Source organism: Fonticula alba (assembly GCF_000388065.1).
Source record: "Fonticula alba strain ATCC 38817 unplaced genomic scaffold supercont2.2, whole genome shotgun sequence".
Taxonomy (NCBI): domain Eukaryota; order Rotosphaerida; family Fonticulaceae; genus Fonticula; species Fonticula alba.
In genome coordinates, this window is record NW_009242972.1 from 1,664,991 (window position 1) to 1,681,948 (window position 16,958).

A 16,958-nucleotide genomic window follows, 5' to 3' on the forward strand; every position below is an offset into this window, starting at 1 on the left:
CCCCCCCCCCCCCCCCCCCGCCCCCTCATCCAGCACTCACCTCCGCCGTCGTCCGTGCAGCGTCTTTTCCCCCCTCCTCGGGTCCGGCAACAAGCAGTATGTGCGCCGCTTCGCGGCCGAGTCGTTCGCCTTCCTGTTCCGCCGGCTGCCGGCCGACAAGGCGGCCCTCGTGCTGGACCTCCTGCTGGCCGAGATGCCGGCCAACAAGGCGGCCAATCGCCGCCAGACCCCCCTGGCCACCGGCCAGTCTGCGGCCACCCTCGGCAGCCTCACCTCCATGGAGGCCCTGGCCGCCTTGAGCCCGCAAGCTTCGGACTTTGACGAGAGCCTCTGCTTCCTCTTCTTCGACGTGATCAAGGTGCGCCGTTCGCGCACGCGGGCCCTCTCTCCCCGCCTGGCGCCTCAACCTGTCACTGACCTGCCATCGCCACTGTGTCATTGTGTCGCGCCCACCGCGCCCACCACTACCACCGCACCGCCACCAATAACAGGGTGTCCCCGGCCGCCTGCACTCCCGCGGCACGGATACCCTTGTCATGCTGCTCGACCGACTGGACCAACTCTGGACCGAGGACCTGGCGCGTGCCGAGCGCTTCAAGGCCGTGCTCATCGGGCTGAATGTCCTCCTGTGCGGGCACTCCGAGCGCGAGCACTCGCAGGTGGCCATCCAGGTGTATCTGGACCGCCTGGCCGACCTGGGCAGCCTTGGCGAGACCTCCCTGGCGGCCGGCACCCGGTACGCCGTCTGCATGCGCCTCCTGTCGGTCTGGCTCTCCGGCCGTGGCGGCCAGCGTGTCGATGGTGCGCACACATGCCCCCGCTGCTGTTCCTCCTCCTCCTCCTCGCTCCACTCCACCGTTTGCCATCCTCCCCTCGTGGACACCTTCGCACTCTCTCTCTCTCTCTCTCACACACACACACACCGTCGGTGCCCTCCCCGCCCCGCCGCCGCCGCCGCCGCCGCAGACTGGGCGGCCATTTGCTCCGGGGTCCTGGCGCCATCGCGCGCGGTGCTCCTTGCCTGGTCGGCTCCCGACGCCTCGGCCACCCTCCTGGATGGGCCGGCCTCCCCGGGGCAGGTGTTCGTCGCCTTTGCCGGGGTCCTGGCGGCGGTGCTGCGCTTTGCCGGGGATCTCCCCCGCGCGGCCATCTCCCCGCTAGCCAGCCTGCTCTTCACCCTGGTACGCGGCTGCCCGTCCCATGATGTCCCCCCCCCCCCCCCGCCCCTCCTTGCTCGCGGACGCATAGCACTCACCAAGTTGCCGCCACATGCCCCGGTACAGCCTCTCGGCATTTCGCTGGCCGTCTGCCGGTCGGTCCTGGAGGCGGACCACTTCTTCCAGCATGCCCTCGGCCCGTGCATGCAGGCCACGGCCGCGGCCCTGTTCGGCCCGGCCCCGGAGGCCGCCATGCAGGCGACCGCCTTCCTGGCCGAGGTGCTGCCGCTGCTGCTGGAGGATCCTCGGGCGGAGGGGATTCTGACGCGCACGCCGGCCGGCCTGGTCCGGCTGCCGCCGGTCCCGGGGCGCGTGCGCGCCGGCGAGGACCACTTCCCGGAGCACTGGCGTGAGACGTGCAGCCCGGCCAGCTGGCCCGGGCTCGACCGGGCCGAGCTGCCCGGCGCCTGTGCCACGGTCGTCGCCATCAGCACGCTCCTTCGTCGGCTGGACCTCGGGCCGGGTGCCACCGGGGCCGGGGTGCTGGACGCCCTGCTGGGGGCCGTGATCGGGCATCTGCCGCGCGCGGCCGGCGCCCCGGGGCTGCCCTATTCCGGCGTCGTGAGCCTGGGCCTGTTGGACCCGGTGGACGCGTGTCTCCTGCACACGGCGGCACATCTGATGGAAACCCTGGGCCACCTTCAGGCCGGCCTGGGGAAGGAGGCTGCCCTGCATGATCGCCAGTGGTTTGGCCAGCTGTTCCAGCTGGCCCCGGTGTGCTACACCTCCGGGCCGCTGTTGGCCGGGCTGGTGGCCGTGCTGCAGCCGCTGGCGGTGTCCGATGACGAGTCGGAGGCCGGGGGTGCCCTGCCTGCGGGGGTCCTGGCCACCTTGCCGGGGCTGGTGGAGCCGCCGGCCCCCGGGGCCCCGGTCGAGGCCCCGGAGCTGACGCCCCTCGGCACGGTCATCCTGCAGATGGGCGCCTCCTTCGACACGTTGACCCGGGTGTCGGCGCTGCGGCTGCTGCGGCTGCTGGCGCCGGGGCTGCTGGGCCCGGCTGCCGGGCCGGATGCCGCCACCACCGTGGCCACTCTCCTGGCCCGGCTGCTGGCCGTGGAGGCCATTCCCCTGGACTTGAGCACGCACCGTGAGCGCCTGCTGGAGCAGGATGCCCTGGGGCGCTATTGCGCCGGGGCCCGGCTGCCGGCCCCCTTTGACCGGCTGCCGACGCTCTTCCTCCTCTCGCAGATGGCCGTCAATTTGCGGCTCATCTGGCCCAACACGCGCGAGCACCTGGCCCGCGAGGCGGCCACCCGGCCGGGGCCCTTTGCGATGGTGGTGGCCGCGGCCCTGGAGCAGGCCCGCGCGTCGGCCATCGAGGCCGCGTCGCTGTCCGGCGCATCGGCCGGCTTCACCGGGGCCTTCCTCCCGGTGCTGGGTCTGGCCGAGGAGCCGTGCCTGGCGGCCCCGGCCCCGGGGCAGGTGGTGCGAGCCCCGCGCCGCGACCACCGGACCACCATCAACCCGCGCTTCGAGATCGTGGACACCTTCACCGATGGGCATGTCCGTGCGCTGGCGGCCAGCGTGCGCTTGCTGCTGGCCCCGCCGGTGGCCCTGGCCTTGCACCTGAATGGTCGGATGGTGGCCACGGTGACCGGCTCGCGGCTGGACTTCGCCGCCTTCGAGGTCCGGCTGTGGGACATGTTGCAGGAGGCCACCTCGGCGGCCGAGCGCATTGGCCGGTCCCTGGTGCCGCTGATGCTGGCCACCATGGACAAGTACCTGGAGGTGTCGTCCCTGCTGCAGGACGCGTCCCCGGCTGCGGCCGCGGGCGCCACCGCCGCCTCCACCGACAAGGATGCCGAGGAGGATGCCGAGGAGGATGCCGACGAGGAGGAGGAGGACCTGTCCGCCACCATGGAGGTCGATTCCTCGGCGCCGGCGGCCTCCCCGGAGGAGGCCGACTTTGTCGATGCCCCGGAGATGGCCCCCATCGAGGGCGCGCCGGTGGACGCGGGCACGGGCCCGGCGCACCTGCGGGCCCCGCACCGGCGTCACATGGGCCCGCTGTTGGAGGCGCATTTGGCCTTCCTGGCGCGCTTCCGCGCCGTGCGATCGGTCTTCCAGGGTGAGGCCCTGCGCGAGCGGGTGCTGCTGCTCCTGTGCCAGGGCGATGCCCGGGTGCAGCAGGCGGCCCTGGAGGCCCTGCTGCGCTGGCGCCCGCTGAACCTCGACCGGTATGCCGATGCCATCGGGTCGCTGATCCATGAGAAGCGCTTCCGCGGGGAGCTCAGCCAATTGATGGCCTGCCTGTGTGATGAGCACTTTGTCCGGCACAAGCGCGTGAAGACCGACAACCGGGTCGAGAAGTACGGGTCCTTCGGGACCACGGGCCTCGAGCCGGCCGACCGTCGGGTGGTCATGGAGGTGGTGCTGCGGGTGCTCTTCGGCAAGCTCTTCGCTCGGGATGGCCGGGCCAAGAAGGCGCTGGCCGGGCGGCGCGTGGCCATCCTGGCCCTGCTGGCCCAGGGGTGCACCCCGGAGGAGCATGCCCTCTTTGTGGGGCTCATGGTGCGGCCCTTCCTGCGTGGATCGGCCGACGACCCGGCCCGGGCCCTCTTCACCGGGCCGGAGCACTGGCCCACGCCGGAGCAGCTGACCTTCCCGCCGTCGGCCGATGCGAAGTCCGTGCCACGACGCTCTTCCGATCTCATGCCCTCTTTGTGGGGCTCATGGTGCGGCCCTTCCTGCGTGGATCGGCCGACGACCCGGCCCGGGCCCTCTTCACCGGGCCGGAGCACTGGCCCACGCCGGAGCAGCTGACCTTCCCGCCGTCGGCCGATGCGAAGTCCGTGCCGCTGGTGGCCACCGCCCCGCGGGCCCTGCAAACCGGCTTCCTGTCCACGGCCGGGTCGTTGCTGGAGCAGCTGGCCGGCCGGGCCCAGGGCTTCATGCCGCTCTTCATGGCCCTCTTCCTGGCCATCGGCCAGGGGAAGCTGCACCACCCGGCGGCCGGGCACGCGGTGCCGGATCTGCCGCTGGAGCAGCTGGTCCTCCGCCGGCTGGCCGCCGTGACCACGCAAATCCCGGGCTTCGACTATTCGCCCTATGTGGCCACCATCCATGCCGGGCTGGTGACCCCGCGATTGGAGCTCTTCACCCAGGGCCGCGGCTTGCAGCATCGGGTGGGTCTGCTGGAGCTGCTCCGGGCATGGTCGTCGCAGGCTTCCTGCGCGGCCTTCCTCGGCCCGGATTACAGCCCGACCTTGCTGCCGACCTTGGTGGGGCTGCTGTCGCACCCGCAGGCCTCGGTCGAGGTGCTGCAGGCCATCATCGACATCGTGGCCAACCTGGTGGCCGTGGTGGATGGCCAGGCCAGATCGGAAGAGCGTCGTGGTCGCAGGCTTCCTGCGCGGCCTTCCTCGGCCCGGATTACAGCCCGACCTTGCTGCCGACCTTGGTGGGGCTGCTGTCGCACCCGCAGGCCTCGGTCGAGGTGCTGCAGGCCATCATCGACATCGTGGCCAACCTGGTGGCCGTGGTGGATGGCCAGGCCCCGGCCGACTTGTCCGATGGCAAGGCAACCATGCAGCGGGAGCTGCGCGCGGCCCAGGCCGCCATGCTCCAGCCTGCCGGGGCCGATGCCGGCACCGTGGCGACCGAGTCGGGCCCGGTGGCGGCGGCCCGGCGTGCTTTGCTGGCCGTGGTGCCGGACTTCCTGCACCATGTGCACCTCCTGCTGCAGCGGACGCTGGCTCGCGACCCGGGGGCCCGGCAGCGCGTGCGTGCCGAGCGCATTTCGGCCTTCGCCCACGCGCGTGCGGGCATGGCGGCCGCTTCGACCCTGGCCGATGGCGGCCTGTCGGATGACCATCTTGGGCGGATTTTGTCGATCCTGGCCCGGCTGAGCCGCGGCCTCGGGGTGGCGACCGCCGGCGCGGCGCCCGGCTCGGCATCCGGCATCACCGATTCCACGGAGCTCGTGGCCCTGATGTCGGTGCTGGCCGTGCGGCCCAGCGCGCGGCTCTCCGAGTCGGCCATGGAGTCGGTGCTGGAGGTGGTGTCCAATCTCCTGCCGGGGGTGCACCTGGCGCGCCTGGGCGACCGGCTGGCGGAGATGCGCGGCGCGGTGGCCGCCCCGGCCGAGTGCCCCAGCCGCCGGGTGGAGAACTACTCGGCGCGGGCCCGCGCGGCGCTGGGGGCCCCGGCCATCGACGCTTCGGTGCCGGTGACCGCCGGCCGGCCGGCCGCCGAAATGGGCCACCCCCTGTCGGACCTGCTGGCGCCGCTGTTTGCCTCGCTGCGGACGCTGCCCACGCGGGCGGCCCTCTGTCGGGTGTTCGTGACCATGGCCGATGCGGTGCCCAGCATGGGCCCGCTGGCGGCGGCCCTGGTGGATTTGCACACGGCCGACGCCCAGTTCCTGGATGTGGTGGACTGGGAGCGCCGGGCTTCCGGCTTCCGGGCCCTGCGTGAGCAGGTCATGCCGACGGCCCCGGCCGCGGTTTTGGCCCCGGCCCTGCATGCGTTGTCCTTCTTCCTGCGCGATGTGGATGACTATTCCCTCCGGTCGAATGCCAGTCTCTGCTGGAGTGCCCTCCTGCAGCGGATCCAGGCCGGGGCTCATGTGGGATGTGCGACGCACAGCCCGGCCGAGCAGCACCACCTGGAGCTGCTGCTGCTGACGGTCTTCATGGCCGGCATCCGCCGGGCCATTCGCTTCTCCAAGGAGGCCGTGCAGCAGGAGTTCCTGCAGCTGCTGGGTCAGGCGGTCAACCTGCTTGGCCGGCATATGCCGTACTTCTTCTCGCTCTTCCACCTGCAGTTCAGCGCGGCCACCGTGCGCAAGCGCCGTCGCCAGCAGGAGGAGGATGAGGCGGAGGCGGAGGCCGAGACCGAGGCGGAGGCCGAAGCCCCCACCGCGGCCGAGGGCTCTGACGGCGCTCTCCTGGGCGGATCCGTGCCGCTGTTGCTCGGGTCCGAGGAGGCGCTGGCTGCTTCGGCGGGTGGCGACGCCCTGGAGGGCAGCTTCTTCGAGAATGTCTTCCACCTGCAGGCGTCTCGGCGGACGCAGGCCCTGCGCCAGCTGCGCCAGTCCCTGCGCGAGAATGACACCCCCGCGGAGGCCCTCATCGGGGCCACTCCGCCGGAGGAGGGGGCCCTGCTGCGGGTCCGTGTGGACCTGGGCTTCCTCAATGAGTTGATGGCTCCGCTGGCCGTGCGCCTGGCATTGGAAAGCATGGACGCCAGCCTGCAGGATGAGGCCATCGCCCTGTTGGGCGCCATTGCCGGGCACCTGCCGCTGGACAAGTTTGTCTTCCTCTTCTGCGACATTTCCGGGCGCTTCGATCGCCCGGCGGCCAAGACCCGCCTGCTGATCCGCATGCTGGTGACCGTGGTGGATGCCTTCCACTTCACGGTGGGCGAGCTGGACCCCGCGGTCCTGGCGGCCGAGGGGGCCATCGTCGATGGCGAGCCCGGCGACGGGGATGAAGGTGGCCCCGAGTCCGAGGACGAGGGCGACGACGGGCCGGAGGGCGGCGACCCGGGTCCGCAGGGCCCGACCGACAAGGCGCCCGGTGCCGAGCTCGACTCGGACAACGACGAGTCGGATGACGAGCCGGAGAGCGCCGGGTCCAAGGGGCCCGCGACCGCCGGCGATGCCGGGGCCAAGGGGCCCAAGTCGCGGAAGGCCTCGCCGGCCGAGGCGATCCTCCGTCCGGCGGCGGTCCTGTCGCGCGAGGCCCTCCTCCGCCTGGAGGAGCCGGCGCGCGTGCACTACTCCATCACGGCGACCCTGCTGCCGCGGCTGTATCGACTGGTGACGCGTGGCGCGGCGACCGCCATCGCGGCCGGGACCGGTGCGCGGAGCAAGGCCGCCGCGGCCGCGGCCCTGGGCGGCTCCAATTCCACGGTGTCCTCGACGTCCATGATGTCGATCGCGGACAATTCCACCTCGGTGCGGGCGGACGCGGTGACGCGCCTGCCGCTGGCCCTGTCGGCGGTGAAGCTGATGCGTGCCCTGCCGGAGAGTGCCATGGCCACGCGGCTGCCCTCGGTGCTGGCCACCCTGTCGGCGCTGATGCGGTCCAAGGATGAGGCCGCGCGTGACACCACCCGCAAGACCCTGGTGGCGGTGGCCCGGCTGCTGGGCCCCCGGTACCTGGTGTCGATTGTGTGCGACTTGTCCTCGGCCCTGCGCCGGGGGTATCAGGTGCATGTGCTCGGGTTCACGGTGTACACCCTGATGGAGGCCATGATGCCGTCCCTGTCGCCGATGCGCGTGGTGCCGGAGCTGGTGGAGGAGCTGGCGCGCATTTTCACGGCCGACGTCAGCGGTCTGCTGGCCGAGGAGAAGGACGTGGCCGGCCTGGCGGCCAAGGGCATCGAGAGCCGCGTGTCCCGGGCCCCGGAGGGCTTCGGCCTGATCGGGCGTCTGGTGGTGCCGGAGACCGTGCTGCTGGCCCTGGGTCCGGTGTGCGATGTGCTGGCCAGTGTGGAAGACTCGCGGACCAATCGCCGGGTGGAGGCCCTCCTCCGGCGGCTGATCGCCGGCATCGTGCAGAACCGGCACTTCCCCCGGCGCGAGGCCCTGGTGCTGGCGCACTCGTTGATCGTTCGCCGGTCGCCGGTATTTACGCACACCCAGCGCATGACGGCCGCGGCGCAGGCCACTCGGGCCGGGCCGCGGCGCAACCGCGACCAGGACCTGGACCCGGATTCGGACATCCGTGGCCAGGGGGTCGGCAGCACGGCCTTCGGCATTTCCGCCCGCCATGAGCAGACCTTCCTGGTGCAGTCGCTCAATCGGCCGGATGCCGAGCGTGATGCCGGGCTGTCCCATGGTGAGGCGGCTGTTCGGCGCTTCGCCGCCAATGCCCACCTGTTCACGGATGCCGGGCTGGGCCTGGTGACGGCCGTCATCAAGAGCCAGCATTCGGAGCGCATGCGCGCGTCGGCAGCCGACCGGGCCGCCGCCGCCGCGGCCTCCGGCCCGAAGGTCTCGCGTGCCGGCGATGATGATGGGCCGGCCTCGGCGGAGCCCGACCATGTGTCGCATGAGACCGCCGACCTGGAGGCCGCCGAGTCGGAAGCCGCCGAGATGGAGACCGCCGACCCGGAGGCGGTGGCCCGGCGTGCGGCCCGCATGGCCGAGGATGTGGCCCTGCTGGACCCGTTTGTCGAGCCGCTGCTGGGGTTCCTGTCGGCCCGGCGGAACCGCCTCCTGCCGCCGGCCCTGACGGTGTCCTCGCGGCTGCTGCAATTGCCGCTGCCCTCGCTGGATGGGCGCCATGAGACCGCCTACGCGGAGAAGCTCTTCCAGATTGTGCTGGACAGCCCGTCCACCGGGGACGAGGTGGCCCTGGCGGCGCTGCGGGCCTTGACGCTGGTGGTCCGCCACCGGCCCAAGGCCATCGTCGACCCGGGCAAGCTGGAGCGTGTCATCGCCGTGGTGTCGCCGGAGTTGGAGAGCGCCGATCCGCGTGTCCATGGCGCGGCCTTCCCCTTCTTCCGGGCGTTGCTGGCCCGGCGGGTGGTGTCGCCCGGCATGGAGGCCACGGTGGACCAGCTGTCGCGGCTGCTGGTGGTGTCGCCGGAGCAAAGTGTGCGCAGTGCCTCGCGGCAGTTGCTCCTGCGCTTTGTGCTGGATTACCCGCTGCCGGCCGGGCGCCTGGCCGGGCTGCTGCACTGGCTGGTGGAGCAGCTGGCCTATGAATTCGAGCTGGGCCGGCTGTCGGTCATCCAGCTGCACATGGACTTCATGCGGTTCCTGCCGGCGGCCACGGTGCAGGCCAATGCCCTGCTTTGGCTGCTGCCGCTTGTGTTTGCCCATGTCGGCGATCAGGCCACCCAGTGCCGTGCCCTGGCCGGGGCGGTGATCGGCGCGCTGGTTGCCCGGCTGGAGCCGCGGCCGCTGGACCAGGTGCTGGCGCTGCTGCGGAGTTGGCTGGCCGGTGGCCGGCCGGCTCCGGCCCGGTCGGCCCTCGATGGGGCCCCCCGGCTGTCGGCCCTGACCCCGGCCCCGGCGAACCCGGAGCTGGCGCGCGCCGGGGCCCAGCTTGCCGGGCTGCTGAATGACGCCCTGGGCGATCGGTTCCAGGGGTCGGCCGCCATCATGGCGCCTCTTCTGCTGGACCGGCTGGTGGAGCTGCTGACCGGGCCGCGCAGTCGCCAGGTGGATGCCATCTGGCAGACGGTTTACTCGATTCTCGGGGCGCTGATGAAGCTGCTGCGGGATCACCCGCAGCGTGTGGGCCCGCGCCTGCACTGGCCGCTGCTGCTGCAGACGGATGTCCTGCGCCGGGGCCTGCTCTTCCCCCATGCGTGGGTGCGCAAGGCCACCGCGCGCCTGGTCGGCCAGTTGCTGGCCATGGCGGATGCCGAGTCGCTGGTCATTCGTGATGCCTTGGCGGCCCATGTGGCGGCCTCGGCTGCGGCTGTGGCTGCGGCCGATGTGTCGGCCTCGGCCCCGGCCCCGGCGACGACCGGCTCCTCCACCCCGGACGAGGGGGCGCCCGTGCGGTCGAAGCGTGCTCAGAAGCGCGCCCGTGCGGCCCAGCAGGCCAAGAGCCTGGAGGGGGAGGAGGCGGCCCCGGCGGCGGCGGCCCCGGCGGCGGCCCCGCTGCCTCCCCTGCCGGCTCCGACGCTGCTGCCGCTGGTGGTGTCGCTGGCGCGATTCTCCCTGCGTCAGTTGTACTCGGACAACCTGGACAGCGAGCATGGGGACCAGATTGTGCGCAATCTCTTCTTCCTGTCGCGAGTGCTGTACCAGCATGGGGACCTGGTGTCGGCGGATGCGGCCCGGCGTGAGGCCGAGGCGGCGACCTCCACCCCGTCGGCCGACGGGGCGGACTCCGACGATGCGGACTCCGACGACGAGGCCCTGTCCGGCCTGCAGGAGGAGGAGGACTCCGCCGGGGCCGGGGACGATGGCCTGGGCTCTGCCTCGCGGCGGGTGGACCGCCAAGAGGACTACTCGCTGGCCAGCCTGACTGCCGGGGAGTCGGGTGCCTCGGACAATGACGCCGACGGCGCCGACAATGATGACCCGCTGCCGGCTCCCTCGGCCTCGTCGCTGGCTCTACGGGCGGCGATGGCCGAGCGCGGCCCGGCGGCCAAGCGCCACCGTGGCCACGCGGCCGGGTCCTCCGAGGAGGAGGCCGATGCCCAGGAGGCCGACGCCCCGGCGGCGGACATCATGTCCTCGCTGCTGGTGTCCGAGGAGGATCGCCAGCGTTTCGTCTTCGGCAGCTGCTCGTCGGCCTCGTTGCTGTGGCTCTTCCGGCGGATGTGCCAGATTGCCCGCCGCGAGCACCTGACCAACCGCAGCACGAAGAAGGTATGTGCCTGTTTTCTTTTTTCCCTTCCCGCTCCTTCGGTCGACACTTGGTTTGTCCCCTCCATCGTGGAAGGGGGGGGGGGCAGGGGGCGGGGGGCGGGGGGCGGGGGGTGGCCATGCTTCCTTCCTTTCGCCTTCACCTGCTCTCGGCGTTTTCTCACACCTCCCCCGCTCGTTTGATTGGTTCATCACCCATGCCACCCTCTTGCCCTGGCGTCCCGTGCCTCGCCTCGCGCGCACCCCCGTGCAACGTGCACACACGCGCACACACACACACAGCGCACGCTCGTCTTCAAGTGGATCGCCGCGGTCTTCCAGATCCTCTCGCCAGAGGATCGCACCCTGCTGGCGCCGATGGCCCTGCTGCCGATTGTCCGTGTGATCTCCCTCTCGGCGGACACCCTGCCCGGTGGGCCGGACCTGCCCCAGCGCCGGGCCGAGCACACGACCCTGCAGCGCCTGGCCGAGGAGGTGCGCGGCCTGCTGCGGACTTCGGTCGGCGGGGCGGACACCTTCGTCGAGCTGCACGATGCCACCCTCAGATACCTGCAGGCCCTGCGCCTGGACCGTCGTCGGCGCACCCGGCAGCTGGCCATCCTCCGGCCGGAGGTGGTGGCTCAGCGCCGCGAGCGTCGCAACGAGCGCACCCGCCAGTCCAAGCGGTCGCTGTCCGAGGCGCGCCAGCTGCGCCGGCCCACCGGCCACCGGATCAAGCTCACTTCCTCCATGCCGGGGTCCGGAGTCCATGGCGAGAGCCTGTGAGGAGGCGGCCAGCCCGGCGGACACAAGTGAGGTCCCTTTCTCCATCCTCTCTCCTTTTCTCCCCCCTTCCCCATGGCGGCCACATGCGCCAATGCCGGCTTCCTTGGCTCCCGGTGCTCTGTGCTCTGGCCATTGGTCTTCCCTTCCGCGCCCTCCTTTTCTTTCGTGTGGCGGCCGCCTCGGCCGCGCAACCAATAGACTATCTGTTTCAAAGAACGAAGGAAAGCACTCCCCCCCCCCCTTCGCTGGGGAGGGCTGGGCAGTCGAGTCGGGGCATGTATTGTGTCTGCGACTGCGCGCGCGTGTGTGTGTGTGTGCTTCCGACATTCGGAGGGCGGAGCGAGAGAGGCTTGGCGGCCTGCCCCATCTATGAGCGCCAGATCGACGCGCGGAGCCGACCACAAAGACCTCATCTTCACGCCGGTAGTGGCTCACTCCTCAGCGGGAGCAGTCTCCTCGGCCGGGGTGATCTCCTCGGCAGGGGCAGGCTTCTCGGCGAGGGCAGGCTTCTCCCCCTCCGGCTCGGCGGGGGCCAGCTTCGCCTTCTTGGCCTTGGGCTGCTTGGGGGCCTGGTCGAGCTTGATCGCGCCCTTGCGCGTGGGAATGACCGCCTCCAGGACGGCCGGCCAGTCGCCATCCCTCCGGAAGGCCTCCAGCAGGATGTGGTGGACTGTGGGCCGGGGACGGCACCGGAAGGGGGGAGGGAGGGAGGGAGGGAGGCAGGGGGCTGGTCAATGGGTGTCCGGGGCAAATGCGAGGCAGGGCATCCGAGAGCGGGGTGGCCCTCGGCCGCGTACCCTGGTTGATGGTAAGCACATGGCGGGTGTCCAGGCGGATGTGCTCGCTGATGGGCAGCCGAGCGGTCCGGACGCCGGCCTGACGGGCCCGCTCATAGCACAGGCCGGGATGGTGGTTGTTGTCCACCAGATTACCGATGACATAGATGTGCCCCGGGGCAATTTTCTCCACGACATTCGGTGACTCAGCCGTCAGGTAGATGACGCGGGATTGCCACTGGGCCGGGTCCACTTCCTCGGTCGGGCGGCCGGTCTCCGCGTCCATGTGCAGGGCCAGGCCGTGATTGGAGGTGTGGCTGGGAGTCTGGCCAGGGGTGTGGCTGGGAGTCTGGCCAGGGGTGTCACTGGTAATCTGGCCAGGGGTGTCATTGGGAGTCTGGCTGGGGCTTACCTTCGCGATCTGCTCGCCAGCCTGCTCGCCAGCCTGCTCGGTGGTTTGCCCAGCAGACTGGTCCATGTCCTGGTCAGGGGCACCCTGCTCGGCGGTCTTGGCCGAGGAAGCCCCTGGCCCGGCCAAGATCCGGGCCACAAGCGACGGCAGCTCCTCGGTCAGGCTGCCCTGCATGAAGTTGACCCCGCCGGCGCGTCGCCACTCGCTCCAGCTGCAGCAGCGGTCCATGCGCTCGCGGTACTGCCCCCCGAAGGAGGTGGCATGCAGGTGGAACGGGTACTCGGCCCGGGCGTTGAGCGCATAAATGTGCTCGGTCTGGCGCACAAGCGAGTTGATTTGCTGCGGACCGCGGCCGACCAGGAGAGGGCATGTGCGTGTGGTCAGCGGTCCGCCGGGGCAAACGCATGAAATGCATGGCCACGCAATGGCAGGCATTCATGTATGTGTGGCATGCGTGCGTGCGTGCGTGCGTGCGTGCGTGCGTGCGTGCGTGCGTGCGTCGATGCCGATGTACGCGCAGCTGGCCGACACCGATGGCCCGGGCGCACCTTCTCGCTCATCAGCTCGTCAAAGCTGCTGTCCAGCACCACATGCACACCGCTGGTGATGAGGGTGTCGTCCATGGGGTCCATCTTGCGCGCGCGCTTGCGCAGGTGCAGGTTCAGCTCCTTCAGCACGGCCGCCTCGTCGAAGGAGGTCTCCTCGCGCTCATGCTGCTCCTTGATCTCCAGGAACTGCCGGAGGAGGCCGGCCCGCGCGCGGCGCTTGTCGATCCGCTGCTGCCGGCGGTCCTCGCGGCGCTGCTCGGATTTGGCCTCCCACTCCTGCTGCCGGCGCAGGCGGCGCTGCTGGTTCTTCGACAGCTTGGGAGCCGCCTCGCTCGCCGAGGGGGTGCCCCCCTCAGCAGGAGAGGCCGTTTCGGAGAGAGGGGCATGCTCAATGGGGGAGGCGGCCTCCGTGGCCATTGGGGCCATTTCGTCGGTTGCCGGGCTCGGCGGGACGTCGTGAGCGTCTACCATGGTGCTGGGGGGGGGGGGGGGATCGGGTGCGAAGAAAAATAAAAAGGCGAAGGGCGGATGCCGTGCGCGCGCGCGAAAAAAAAAGAAGGCCGACTGGCAGGGGACAGGCACACAAAGAGCGGGGAGGGGGGAGCAGGTGCAGGATGGCGGCTGGGGGGCTGGCAGCGGCGGTGGATCGCGCCGCCCGCTCCCGGCTCTTGAGGGCGCGCGGCCGGGCGTTCCCCCGCCCCTCCCCGGTCGATCCCCCCCCTCTGGGCCGGGCCACGCGCCAGCGCCCGCTGATCGGCCGAGCAGCCACCGCTCGCCGGGCTGGCCCCCCCGGGCCCCATGGAGCGGGAGCTCCAGCGATACGGCCCCCTGCGTTGGGACTTCGAGCGGGGCGCTGTTGGCTGTGCGGCGGGATTGATTGCCTGGCGGCCCGTCGCCCGGGCGCCCTGTGCGTCACGCCAACACCCTCCGCCCTCCGCCCGCCCCCCCTCCTCTGCCGTTCCTCCCTCTGCGCCGCTCTTCTCCCCCCTCCCCCCCCAACACCGCGGCCCCCCCCCCTGGTGCGTGGTCCCCCCCCCCCCCCCGCCCTCCCCTCCCCCAGATCGACCGCGTTCCCTGTTTTTTCCACGGCCTTTCTGACACACGCCCACGTATACACCCTCCCGCCCGCCCGCCCGCCCGCCCGCCCACACGCACGCACGTACACATACGCACCCGCCTGCGGCCCCCGATGCAGAGCTCATCGACAAGTGCATTGGCTCGCGCATCTGGCTGCTCCTGCACGGCGAGTCCGAGCTGGTGGGCACCCTGTGCGGCTTCGACCAGCATGTCAGTGCGTCCAATCCGGCCCCTTGGCCAGCTGCCTCCTCCCTGGCTTGCCATGTGCCGCGCGGGGGTTCTTTCCTCTGGTTGCCAGACCGTACATTGCGTGGTCCTAACGGCCCCTGCCCCTCTCCACCTCCCTCCCTCGCTCCCTCGCTCCCTCGCTCCCTCCCCCCCTCTCTCTCTTTCCTTCCCCCCGTCCACCCCAGACATGGTCCTCGAGGATGTCACCGAGATGTGCGTTCGCCGGCCTCCCCCTCCTCTTCCCTGGCATGGCGCCCTCCCTCGCCCACACAGACCGCCTCGCCCGCCCCTGCCGCAGGCCTTCTCACGCCGTGACCGCCGGCCCCGCCGCCCCCTCTCGCAGTCAAGTGAACCCGGATGGCTCGCGTCTGCAGCTCCCGGTTCGCAAGTCCATGCTCCTGAGCGGGAACAACATTGCCATGGTTCGACCTTTTTGCGCGCCCCGATCGTGCGCGTGTCGCCCCGCTTCATCTCGCTCTCCTCCCACGCCTGACATGTTGTTTGCCCGCGCCTGCACCTCCTCGCCCGTCTGCCCGTTGGCCTGCCCGCGCGGTAGCTCATCCCCGGTGGATCGTACGTTCATCTTCCTCTCCTCCCGCCCGCCCGCCCCCCCCTCCCCCCCCTGTAATATGCTTCCCGCACCGATCTAATCTCCCTGCTTCCTTTTTGCCCAGCCCCTCCGACATCTCAGCCTGAGCCCACCCGGCCGCCGGGTCGCTCGCCCCCCCCTGGGCCCGGGGCTCGGCATCTGGCCGACTCCCCCCTCACACCTCAGTCCACGAATAAATGCCCCCTGTACAGTACTTTCACGGCCATGGATCTCTCTATTGCACACGCTATTCTTCCAGCCAAGGGGGAGGAGGGAAGTGTATGTGTGTGTGTGTGTGCGGCGTGCGACGTGCGACGTGCGACGTGCGCATGCGTGTGTGTGTGTGTGTGTGTATATAAGGCAGTGTGACAAGGAAAAGGAGCAACGCATCCCCCACCAAGGCAGGGGCCCGCCGCATTCAGCCGCTCACGCTGCAAGGCGCTACCGCTTGCCGGCGCCGGTCTTCAGGGACTTGGCCTTCTTGGCGGCGGTGGTCGTCGCGGCCGAGGGCTTCTTCTTGTTGGCGGCGGCCTTGTCGGCCGGGGCCCGGGGGAGGACCTTGAAGAAGCCATCCAGGCGGCTCTGCGTCGAGTCGCTGCGAGCCTTGTCCAGGCGCTGGATCACCGAGCGCACGCGCTCCTCACTGTGCCGCCGTGCGCACGCGCGCGCGCACGAGAGGGAGAGAGACAGAGAGGGAGAGAGAGAGAGGGAGAGAGAGAGGGAGAGAGAGAGGGAGAGAGAGAGAGGGAGAGAGAGACAGAGAAGCAGACTGTCAGTGGCAGGAAAGCCTCACCATCCCGGTCTCACTGGCTCCTGGGCAGGAAAGGATCAAAGCAAGAAGAGGCTGGCACGCACTTGAACCCCTTCTCGGTCACCAAGAACTTGACAATGCCCTCCTCATCGGGGCTCGACCACTTAAGCTGCATGTGCATGTGTGTGTGTGTGTGTGTGTGTGTGTGTGTGTGTGTGTGTGCAAGGGGCGGGGGAGAAGCACATCAGCAAAGATCCTCGCCGAGTCAGACCGAGGCAATGACCTCCGGCAACCCCCCTCCCCCCCCCACGCGGCAGACAGACATACGCAGGCAGGCGCCTGCGGGAGGTGGAGGCAAGGAAAGGGGGGAAGAGCGACGCACCTCAATGTCCGCCACCGGGGTCACCTCCGGAGACCGGAACAGCTCGCGGACCTCCTTGTAGGGCCAGTTCTCCGGGACGGTGTACCTCTTGGGGTCCAGATTCTCCAGGATGGTCTCGATGTTGCGGTGCTTGCGGATGAATTCCAGGGCACGCTTGGGGCCGACGCCGCGGATGGTGTCGCAGAAGTCACACCCCAGCAGGATGCACAGGTCGATGAACTCGTCCATCGTGAGTTCCAGCAGCTCCAGCACCCGGGGGAGGGAGTACTCGGCGATCGGCACCTTGCGCGCCTCGCTGTATGTCAGATGCCGGAGCAGGATGGTCGACCCGCACGTCAGCGAGTCCATATCCTCGGAGGCGGTGGCATACACCAGCCCTTTGGCGGCCATGACGGCGCACTGGGCCTCTGCCTCGCAGGGGGCCTCGATGTAGGGGATGCCCATGAGCGTGAGCAGGCGCTTGCACTCGGCCGTGTGCTCGGCCGTGACGCGCACCGTCCGCCGGGAGAACTTGTCCATGTCCGCCTGGTTGCCTGGGGACGGGGCAGGATGGATAGGGGCCGGGGGCGGGGGGGGCAGGGGGGGTCGTAGCCCGGCGGGGAGCAGCGAAAAGGCGAGCGGTCAGTGTGCGGGGACGTTTGCGCGGTGTGTCGGGGCCTGGCATGGACCGGGCCCCTTGCGCGCATATCGCTGCTCGTGCGCATGGCCGGCTCCTTGCCGGGCCCTCGGCGACACGTACCCTGCTCAGTGGCCGTCTTCAGGCTCTCTTCGGCCTGCTGGCGGCGCTCCGAGCGTTTGGACAGCTCGCCGCCCTTGAGGGCCGGCGGCTTGCCATCGAACACGTACACGGGCTTGATGCCGTTCTCGACCATGCGTGCCGTGCGGTAAAGCATGCCCATGAGGTGGCTGCCGGTGGGGCGGGTGCGGGGGGCGGGG

At 70.5% G+C, this 16,958-nt stretch overlaps 4 protein-coding genes across 4 annotated transcripts in view; 2 read left to right on the forward strand and 2 right to left on the reverse strand.

The window, feature by feature from the left end:
* Positions 1-11,259, forward strand: part of H696_01385 (hypothetical protein) — a gene marked incomplete at its 3' end in the record, with an annotated part of 12,095 nt that extends 836 nt beyond the window's left edge. The window contains exons 4-10 of the mRNA XM_009495280.1: positions 95-358; positions 492-801; positions 967-1,181; positions 1,284-3,845; positions 3,956-4,519; positions 4,561-10,497; positions 10,777-11,259. Of these exons, the coding sequence (XP_009493555.1) occupies positions 95-358; positions 492-801; positions 967-1,181; positions 1,284-3,845; positions 3,956-4,519; positions 4,561-10,497; positions 10,777-11,259 (10,335 nt within the window). The remainder of the gene's footprint in view (positions 1-94; positions 359-491; positions 802-966; positions 1,182-1,283; positions 3,846-3,955; positions 4,520-4,560; positions 10,498-10,776) is intronic.
* A 431-nt stretch (positions 11,260-11,690) lies between these two features.
* Positions 11,691-13,466, reverse strand: H696_01386 (hypothetical protein; the record flags this gene model as incomplete). Its single annotated transcript, XM_009495281.1, has 3 exons — positions 11,691-11,929; positions 12,057-12,786; positions 12,996-13,466. The coding sequence occupies 3 exons, from the start codon at positions 13,464-13,466 to the stop codon at positions 11,691-11,693; spliced, it is 1,440 nt and encodes a 479-aa protein (XP_009493556.1).
* Positions 13,467-13,793: 327 nt separating this feature from the next.
* H696_01387 (hypothetical protein) lies at positions 13,794-14,996 on the forward strand (the record flags this gene model as incomplete). The annotated part of the gene is made up of 7 exons (XM_009495282.1): positions 13,794-13,902; positions 14,056-14,064; positions 14,191-14,286; positions 14,486-14,513; positions 14,644-14,722; positions 14,857-14,873; positions 14,975-14,996. The coding sequence occupies 7 exons, from the start codon at positions 13,794-13,796 to the stop codon at positions 14,994-14,996; spliced, it is 360 nt and encodes a 119-aa protein (XP_009493557.1).
* Positions 14,997-15,222: 226 nt separating this feature from the next.
* The window catches only part of H696_01388 (flap endonuclease-1), a 2,406-nt gene continuing 670 nt past the window's right edge, over positions 15,223-16,958 (reverse strand). Inside the window, exons 2-5 of the mRNA XM_009495283.1 lie at positions 16,762-16,928; positions 16,023-16,555; positions 15,745-15,809; positions 15,223-15,532 (exon numbers count right to left, since the gene is read on the reverse strand). Coding sequence (XP_009493558.1) covers positions 15,331-15,532; positions 15,745-15,809; positions 16,023-16,555; positions 16,762-16,928 — 967 coding nt within the window. The 3' untranslated portion in view covers positions 15,223-15,330. The remainder of the gene's footprint in view (positions 15,533-15,744; positions 15,810-16,022; positions 16,556-16,761; positions 16,929-16,958) is intronic.